Genomic DNA, 10,788 nt, shown 5'->3' with positions numbered 1-10,788 from the left:
CACACACACACACACACACACACACACACACACACACACACACACACGGAGTATTTTGGAAAAGCTTAAATCCTTAAAAATAAGGAACCATCCATTAAACCTAATAAAGACCTTGACACTCCCCAAAGTCTATTATTATAAATGAAAGAAGGAAAGATTTATCTAGTATTATTTAGAAGATATTACAAAGGCTCCCTTTATCTATAAGACTAATTCTCATAGGATCGCATAAAATGCTTTTAGAATGAGGCATTATATTGATGATCTAGTGAAATTCAAAGAATATGCCAAAATTCAGGGCACGCTTTAATAATCTTGCTTGATTTGCTTGCAGTCTTAAAAAATAAAACCAAGGAGATAGTAGAAGTAGCTAGGATGAAAAGATAAGAAAAAGAAGGAATGGAGACAGAAATTAAGAGAAAGGATGGCAGGAAGAGAAGCAGCCTTACCCTACTCATGGTCAGGGTGAAATCAGATTATGGGAATTTATTTTAAATTACGGATGTTATACCTATAGGTTCTTTTTATGAATGTAGTGATAGAACTGTTTATAATACAACATATACATTCAAAGTCTGTCATCTCTGAATCTGTCTTCTTCACCTCTCCTATAACAACCAATTATTAAGTATTGTCAATTCTACCTTCACAGTATGTCTACCTTGACTCTTTCTTTTCTAGTACCACCATTAGCTATCCCAGTTCCTACCCTCATTACCACATGACTGTACATTAGCCTTCTGTCAGGTTTTCCTGATATTATTCTCTCTTTCCTTAAATCCATCATTCATACTAGTGGCACACTAACCTTTGTTTATATATCTGACCAAGTTACTCCTTTGCTAAACATCCCCAGTGACTCTCTATTGACTATCAAGTGAAATTCAAACTTTTTGCTTTGCATTCAAGGCTCTTCTCTATTTTGCACTAAGCTACCTTTTCAGTCATATCTCATATTGCTCCCCCTCAATGGACCCTGGACTCCAACCAAATTGGACTATCTCCCGTCCCCCAAACCAGAATCGTGCTTTCCTACTTTTGTACTTGGGCTCCTGCCATTTCTTATGCCTACAATGTCCCCTCCTTTCCTCCTTCCAAGTGGTGAATTCATACACATCCTTTAAAACCTAACCTGTGTCACCACTTCTATGAAACCTTCCCTAACACTATTACTTCCTTCATTCTCCCTATTTCTGCTCTAGCTGATAATCATCTTTTCAATTCAATTCAAGAAACATGTAATAATTCCCTGCCACGTGCAAGGCACTGTGCTGGTACTAGGGATACAAAGACAAAAATGAAAGATTTCAGAAGGAGAGAAAGGGAGTGCACTCTTTACAGAGGATGTAGTATCTGAGTTAAATCCTGAAGGAAGACCTACATCACAAGAAGCACACATGAGAAGGGAATACATTCTCCACATCATGTGCAAATGTATGGAGATAGTATACTGAATGTTAACTTCAAGGAAGGTCTAATAGTCCACTTTGGCTAGACTGCAGCCTTCATGAAAGGGGGTGGTAACAGGGTTTGAAAGTTGGTTTGATTCAGAGGCAAATAAGGGAGATTTCTACATTTAAAGCTAAAAATTTGTCCTGCTCAGACCTCATGCAGCCCTTTATCGGTACTTTGTTAATGAATGTATGTTTTATTTTATATTATAGTTATCTAAATGTATGTCTCATATACCTCAACTAGATTATAAGTTACATGAGAGACAGAACCATGTTTTGTAAACCTTGCAGAGCAAGTAGGTGCTTAATAAATGTTCACTGAAATGATTTTAACTTCCAGTAGTACTAGTCATGATCAAATATACTGTCACATAGAATTGATTAAAACTGATCAATCCACACAAAAGATATAAGCAGAATAACTTGAAAATAGTACTATAGCCATACATTGAAGCAAATACTTAATCTTTCCTAGTAATTATGATTCCTTATTACTAAATTCGGCAAGATTAACTCACTCTATGTACAAAAATGGAGTTCTGGTTATTCAAAAAAACCTACTGTATTTTTTTAAACAGGATACCAGTATTAACCCTCTGAAAAGCAACAGGCATAAAAGTAACTTCAGGTAAGAATATTACAAACAAGAGAATAATGGAGCTTTATTGATTCTGCATTAGGTCTTTAGCATTCTGAGTAGATCATTTATGAAGCATCTGTGGGACAATATGGATAAGAATGATACAAATGAAAAGTCATGGATGGATCAGTCTGACTGGCACCAATGGAAGGAATATTCATATTGATCATTTAAGATCTATTGAATTCGTGAACTACCTTTATCAATGCTTGTTCCCTTAAGTTTTTTTCTTGTCTTATAATTATAGCTATCATTTCTAAGTCTATATCAAACAGTAATAGTAGAATCCTGCTCTTCACTTGTTTTCAGTCAGAATGCCTGTTTTCCATATACATATACATGTAATATACACATATAATATAATCTTGATTTCAAATAAATGTTTTTTTCTTTGATAAAGATGTTCTCTCTACTTTCCATGAAAACACAGACAACAGTTTTTCATTATCCCTTCACAGAGTTCTGTCTACCTTCCTTCCACTATTTATTACCAACTTGAGCAACAAAGAGGCACATAGTACGCAGTACATGTGTGTATGTGTGTATATATATATTATATGTATATAAAGGGTAGTTAGTATTGTTATCCACTGCATCACCTAGCTTCCAGATATGTTGATTAGATATGATCTTACCTTGAAAATGAAAGTGAAATGAAAATGAAGAACAGGAAGAATTATTAACTACTCTTACCAACTCACCCCGATTTTTAAGGAAAATGATATATCCAATTCTCTTTTCAATTCACCCCATGAAAATATATTAACTTACTTTCCATCCCAAACATGATCACCTCTATGGAAAATAACCAGGTTGTTACTGGAGTCCAGGGCCACTCCAGAAACCTGTCCTGGAAGGAGGTATACGCCAGGCCAATCCAGTGCCTCTTCTACATGGAAATCTACAAAAATAAATTAATATATTTGACATGGAAAATAAAGTTACTAGGAAGCCACAAGGGTTTATAGTGACTGTATGAGCAACATAATTTTTGTTACATGCAATAATATCACTAGATGTATGGAAACTAAAAAAAAAAAACAACAAAAACAAGCCATATCATTTTATTAGCTTAAAAATGTTTTATTGATGCTTTTTTTGTTTTCACATTACTTTCATTTCCCAGAACCCCCAACAGAACCCTCCCTTGAACAAAGAAAAACAGTTAAAATCAACCGTCACAGCAACTGCACCTGATAATATATGCAACATTCCATACCTGGAGTCCACCACTTCTCTACGGAGAAGAGGGAAGTGAGTATCGCTGGTCCTCCAGAGGCAAGATTGGCCATTGCATTTAATCAAGGAGCATACTTCTTGATAAAATGCAACTCATGCACAAACCGATGGCATCCTAAGCTACAACAGAGGGAGTGTGACATAGTAGACAGAGTGCTGGACTAGGAATGAGGAATACATGTATTTGAATCCCGCCTGTGACACTTACTAGCTGTGTGACCACGAGCAAGTCGCGTAACCTCTCTGAGCCTCATCTGTAAAATGGGGATAAGAGTATCTGTAGTACTTACCTCACAAGGTTATTGGGAGGCTCAAACAAGGTAACATATGTAAAGTGCTTCATAAACTTAAAAGTGCAATATATGTGTTAGCTATTATCATATTATACAATATAATATATTTTAATAAAATACGTGTATAATTCGGCTATCCTTGAGTCATTGAAGATCAATTTAGACTACTTTCTTTTTGACACTTTAAACTGGACTCTCTGTAACATGACAATAAATTTGAAATAATTTTACTATGCAATTTTTGGAAAAGGTATTTGTCAAGCTATTATATCAAATGTGCCTTATATTTATAAATCTGTTGAAAAGGTATGAAAAATTGAACTACAAGTGTGGCTGCTTAATATTATGGTATGGCTTCTGAGTAACTTTTGATTGTCTGATGCTCGTGAATCATTTACAATAAGTTGTTCACTGATTATCCATTGTACTAGTCTTATTCCTATTTGCCAGTTGGTTACTGTCAAATTGGTGGTAGAGGTACTCTCCTTTAATGTTTCTTTTTCATTATTTTCTCTTGGAGGAGAGTTAGAGGAACAGAATTTATTAGACTCTTGATGAAATTATAATATTCCCCCCAAACTCAAGTGAAAAACAATTTATCAGGCAATTATTGAGCATCTATGCAAATTGGTGACAGGGATAGAAGAAGTCTTTGTAATCTACAGATAATCATCAAATCTCACTTTAATCAATCATTTCCATAGCCTTCTTCATAAAACTTGGGACTAAGAAGTAGAAAATTTAACAGTTCAAACATCATTTGTTCTGTTCACCCTCTGGTATACGTGACAACATGCCATAAAATGTCTAAAAGAAGCAAAGCACAGGGCCTGGATAACTTTTAGATAAGAGAACATATTGATAGTGAATTTTCACAGAAACTGATAACAATTTTGGAAACCTATAGGTGGGGGGGGTCTTACTCAATGAGAAAGTTTTGATAGACACAATATTTCATTTCTGGATAAATACAGAAGAAACTTCTCGAACATGTTATGAATGAAGGGTAAGTTTATTTACTTTTAATTATGTTGGGGAACAGAATTTACTTTTAAAATCCCTTATTCATTCAAATTATCTAGACAAAACCTCTGAACTTACTGGTATAATGGTTTAATTGATAAGCAGAAATGTGTTCTGTCATCAGTATAAATATTAATTGCAGCCACTAGCCTCACTATGACTACCTGGCTCAATTTAATCAGATATTAAAAATGAGAAGCAGTGGGAAAAATGCTGGATTTCCATTCAGAGGACCTCAATTCCAGTCCTGATTCTGCTACTTACTTACTACCTGTATAACCTGAGACAAATTACTTAGTTTTTTTATTCCTCAATTCCTCAACAATAAAATGCAGTGGTTGGACTAGGTGAACTCTGCATTCACTTTTAAGCTCTAAAGGTATAATTCTTTGAGGTTTAACATCACGCAATCAACTTGCTGAGAGTTCAGATAGGTTAGGAAAGGCAGAAAAAGGATACAGAGAGTTTCTTATTCATGTATTTCTGTAACTCTACTTTGCTCTACTCTTGTCCAAAGGGAGTCACTATCAATAAAGTTTCACTGCATTTTATTCCTTTAATAAATTAAATTTAAGGGTGAAAAATTTTGGTTCTCACTTCAAATTTGGAACATGGAGGCCCGAGAAAGTTCAAAATTACAGTTATCATACCTTTGAATATTATGTTAAGTAGTAAAAATAGCTCACATTTATATAGCACTTTAGGGTTTGCAAAATGCTGTACATACATTATCTTTTAATTTCATTCCCACAAAAATTCTCTGAGGTAGGTACTATTATTATCCCATGTTAAGAAAGAAGACTTGTACTCCCAGAAGCTGCTTTATATTAAGTTTCTTCCATATGAACTTGGGCAAATACTCCTAGGTCTTGATGTCAGTTTACCTGATACCAGTCAGTTACCTGAATCACTTGAGTGTGATTATATCCAGCTTAATGTTTGTAAAGCAACCTGAATTTGAGAGAATCTCAGAGGAAAAATAATATTAGAAAATCAAAACAAACATGAAGAAATAATTGTTGCTAGATGGTTCATTAGAAACTTGTGATTTTTAACAATCATGTGACAACACACCCATCACTTAAAATGCTATTTTCCCCAAAATGGCATATTTGACTTAAAATGAATAATTTGTATTGCTCTAAGAAAAACACTTCTATCAGCCATAGAGGGAAAAGTATATTTTTTAATATTTACTTGAAATTATTTATTGCTTTAATGAAAAAATTAAGGACTGCTGCTAAAATTTCATAATATATCTCAAAGAGATTATTAAACATATCTGATAAATGAAGAAAATGATTTAAGGGAACAACACCAGATTCCCAGTATAATTATTTGCAACCTTTTAGAAGGGCAATCATTTCCCCAATACACAATAAAATCTCATTTTAAAGTCAGAACTCTGACTTAATTTCATATTAAATGATTCTTCACATTTAGACTCAAAGAGAAGAAAAGCCCATAAAATAAAATTATAATTCATTATTATATATTTTCAGATTTTTCTCTAGTGAAGAAAGCATGCCTCATTTCAGTCAGTGACTATGGTATTTTTCAGAAGTCATGGTAATTACAACAATTAAACAAAACATTACCACAAATATTTACAGATAAAATAAGAAGAAAATAAAACTTTGCTATAATGCCGTATTTAAGGAAGAAAGGACACTATGACAGAACTTGGGGCCATAAAACTATCCAAGTTCCCTTTCTTTCATTTTATTTAATCCCAACTTGGATTTTTTATTTAATGTAGACATTTTAATATTAATACTTTATGTGTTTATGCTATTATAAAGAAAAGATTAGGAAGTTTAACATCTATTGTGATTTGGGGCACGGACAGATATAAAGATTAGTAACATCATTTTCAAAAGATGCAAATTTGGTCCAATTTTACATTATTCTGAGACTGACAGGTCAATAGAAATTACCTTGCAAAATCATATAGAGGCAAGAACAAGTAAGAGTGAAAGTGTTAAAACAGATGGGTTGGAGAGAAAGTTGCTCAAAGAAATTAGGTTAAATAAAATGATAATTTGCATTTGTGATGAGAATAGCAGAACTTAAATATAGGAAAGTTTTGTGTTTACTTATCAAATATGATAGACATAAATGAAGCTATATATGTTTAACAACAAGGGAAATTTAACTCTAAATTTAATTAAATGTTCCTCTTTTGAAGAGGAAAATGTAGGACAATGAGAGTAAGAGCAACTAAAGATTTGATTTCCTCAATATTCAAGTTATGTCATGTAAATGTCAAGGAGTATTAGAGGAAAAATTTTAATCACATGAAGTTTGGGGATAATAAATTTGCATTTGCTTCTCAAGTCCAGAAAGTTAAATATTTTTTACATTACATAATATACAAAATGCATGGCAATCCAAGAAAATCACATAGATTTGGAGGGTAATAAAAAATAATGATGATCTGGCTAATGTGGAAATATGTTTTGCATGACTTCATATGTATAATGAGTATCATATTTCTTGCCTTCTCAATGGGTGGGAGAGAGGGTAGAAGGAAGGAGAGAAGTTGGAACTGAAAATAAAAATGAAAATTTAAAAAAACATAAAGTGATTATGGTAATTTGCTGTCATGACTTAAAAATATAATTTCTAATCTTTGTTAGCTTACAACAAATAGCAAAAATTGAGAGGGAGGCATAAATACTATATTAGCAGAAAAGCCCCACAAACTACTTAATTTTTAGAAGATTCTGTCATTCACAAAGTGCTCCACTGATGGAATATTGTGTTATGGTTCCTACTCTGAGTTTCCAAGCCTGGACAAGTAGAACAGATATTTTGCTAGAAAGTTTTCAAGTATGGTCATAGCAATATGTTATATCATTTTTCTGGGGATCCAACTATGACTGTGGAGAAGTTCATCATTAGTAGACTGGCCACTTAGTGATGAACCTTTTGGTAATGTAATCCATGTAATAAAGAAAAATACAAAATGACCCTAGATTCTCTAAGGCACCATTCTACTTTGGTAGCAGTAGTGACAGAGTTGCAGAAAAGGGGTAGAGGGTACACAGCATCACAGTCTTTAGGCCATCTATGAATACTGACAGATGTTATTATTCTAAATATGAGATTTTTGTTAAATGGACATTTTACTAGAAAAATTGAATTGTACCACATAAATCAAACTAAAGGACAAAAGGAAAGTAGTTAAATGGAAGGATGGATGGCAGGTGCTTTTTAGAGAGGCAAATAAAAGACCTGGTAAAGTTGGTTTGCTCATGCATCTAAAGGTAACAAGAAAGATCATTTCATACGACGTTTGGTCATCTTACATTGCATGATGTTCTCATAATAAATATTCATAAAAAATTCACCTTAAAAATTGCATCATTAGTGCCAATATCTATTGCAGAAAAAGTAAAGGAGGTCTATCAAGAGCTTAATGAAAAACTCCAACTGAAATCAACAAATATGCTTAAAAAATGCTGTGATTTTAATGCAAAGGTTGTATAGGAAAGGATTGTGAAAAATGCTGAAAATATGGTTTGAATAAGAGATGAGAAAGGTTAAAGACTTGTGGACTTAACATCTCTCTCTCTCTCTCTCTCTCTCTCTCTCTCTCTCTCTCTCTCTCTCCCCCCCCCTGTCTCTCTATCTCTCCTAACTTCACATCATTAAAATGAAACATCATATTTTAACAGGAAATGATTTGTTACTGATATGGTAATTATTCTTGAATTATCTGTATATGTAGTCAGACCACTTATTTATTAGAGAAAAGAACAAAATCAATACAAAGGTAGAAAAATAACAGTGACATTAATGAAAGCAACTCTAACTTGACCTAATAAAATAATTGAGATGCCCCTTCCCCTCTCCGGGGAAAATTGTAACTATTTCCTACTTACATTTGGTGAGAGTAAATCAATTACCTTAATGAGAAAGTCAACGTATAAAAAACCCCAACTCCTTAGAAAACACTAATCAACTTATCAAACAAACAAACAAAAAAAGGCATCAATGTGCAACAAAGGTATGAGATACAAATTCATTTGTAAAATTTTACAGTGAAAGATAGTGGATATTGATAAGCAGAATTGTCATGAAAAACAGTGGAGGAAAAACAAGTTTCTAAAGAACTTGACAAGAGATGTAATTAAAGTCTACCAAAGGATAAAACTGGAAGAACAACAAACAGAAAAAAAATTGGAAAAGGTCTGCAAAGATTTTTTTAAAATAATGAACCTTTTTCACCATCTAGGACAGGGTACACTATGCTTCTGGACTCTAAAATCAGTCTCAGATGTGCTTCTGGAAGAAGCGGAGATGGCACTGAAGAAGAAAACAAGGACAAGAAAAGCAGCTACACAAACACATTACACACAGAGGGGAAATCTGTGCTGAAAGTGACACAATTTTTAGAGCACTAAGGGATTGGTTATCTAGGTATCTGAAGGAGGAGAAAATGCTAAAGAGACATAAAAAGTCCATCAGACCTTAATATTACTAAAAATGGAAACTACGAGAATACCAATCACCACTGATCCAAATACTTCTTTCCTATACACATTAAATTTTTGTGAATACAATCTATTTAACTCAATGAAAGCATCCTCGAAGAAAATTGGCAGATTTTTGCAAGGAATTTTCTTCGGTTTTGCAAACATATATTGGCTAAAAAGTACAGAAAATACAAGACACAACTGTCTTAAATGTTGACTATTTAAAAAAAGCATTTGATTTCCTAGTACAAAAGGAAGCTTTAAAGGCACTTCTCCAGCAAAGTGTCTCCTAGGTACATATCAACATTATATAAGAGTCCGTGAAAAGTATAACAGAGAAAGTCTTGTTTAACAATTCTCCGATTCTTGGTTTCAATATCAATTAAGGCATGAAACAGAGTGACATTCTTGCCAAAGGTATTCACTACTGTCATGGAAAAGATTCTTCCTGGAATTCGAATCAAAGAGGGGTTCTCCATACATTTAGTGAGATCCTTCAGATTCTCCTATTTTCTGGTGATAATGAACTATTGCATCAAGCCTTCTCAAACTGTAAAGTGTTTTGAACAAGATTCATAACCACTCAAAATTGTTTGGTATAACTTTCCAGAGTGGAAAAACCAAACAGAAATAGATAATCTATTATCTATACTGCAATATGCAGTTGTACTTACAACTTATGAACTCATCTATCAGTATATTATCTTAGAAAGATATTGCAAATGGACAATGTGTTTGGATAAAAAATTGAACAGAGAGAAAAGAATACGTTGCATTGCCTTTGGGAAATTACAATATTCATGTGTTGATCTTTCTGAAAAAAGGCTATATTTTAATATCAATATTCTCCCAATCATGTTGTATGACTGTGAGGCATTGGAGCTACAGTCCTCCAAAAGACTGGAGTTGAAGATCATCCAAAGGGCAATGGCCAGGTGCACAGTGGGCATGAGTTGACGGTAACATACTATAAATAAGGCATTGTGCAAACGAAAAGATATAAAAAATGTCATCCAATTGCTAACTAAAATGAATGCCCAAAAAAGATGGATTGATTATGGAATGAAAGTGAGGGACAGTTCTCATCGTCAAATGGCATTATCACCATGTCAAAAAAAAAACATGAGGAAGCCCTCCATCATAATAAGTAGATTGCCTGCAATAAACTTATGGGAGGACATGAAGAGATACATAAGACGGTTAAGAGAGAATGAATTACAATCTTTGTTGTTGGAGAGAATACCCAGATTAAGGAGATCACTGATACTTGGAGACTACCGGCGTATTAGGTTAGCATGGTATCATAGGCTAGCATACAGGAAATCTCTTTCTTCTTTATGAAACCTTTGTCAATGAGGATAAAATTCTGAAAGGAAAGATTATCTGCAAAAATGAGAAAATCTGGCTCTGCTTTTTGTGGAGATCAGCATGGCCACCAGAATTAGAAAGAAGAGAAAAGCTGCGATTATCATAATTTCCAAGAAAGCAGAGATTCCATTTACTGTTTTGGTAGCTTTCTAGTTCATATTCCTTGGCAGATCTAGAACAGAATTTTCTAGTACTGACTTTCAGATAACACTGTGAACTGATGACTCCTGGAATTAAAGCATGATTTTGTATTGCAAAGTAGCACTACATAATTGATTTTTTTATTTTTA

At 33.5% G+C, this 10,788-nt stretch overlaps 1 protein-coding gene across 5 annotated transcripts in view; it reads right to left on the bottom strand.

The window, feature by feature from the left end:
- Window positions 1–10,788, bottom strand: part of PAM (peptidylglycine alpha-amidating monooxygenase) — a 354,803-nt gene that overhangs the window by 46,059 nt on the left and 297,956 nt on the right. For all 5 annotated transcript variants that reach the window (XM_027869176.1, XM_027869178.1, XM_027869179.1 and 2 more), the window contains one exon: window positions 2,866–2,995. In XM_027869176.1, the coding sequence (XP_027724977.1) occupies window positions 2,866–2,995 (130 nt within the window). The remainder of the gene's footprint in view (window positions 1–2,865; window positions 2,996–10,788) is intronic.

This window comes from Vombatus ursinus, unplaced genomic scaffold, assembly GCF_900497805.2.
Source record: "Vombatus ursinus unplaced genomic scaffold, bare-nosed wombat genome assembly UNPS02014792.1, whole genome shotgun sequence".
Taxonomy (NCBI): Eukaryota; Metazoa; Chordata; class Mammalia; order Diprotodontia; family Vombatidae; genus Vombatus; species Vombatus ursinus.
The sequence above is the reverse complement of the archived record's forward strand: the minus strand, read 5'-3'. Positions and strand labels throughout refer to the sequence as shown.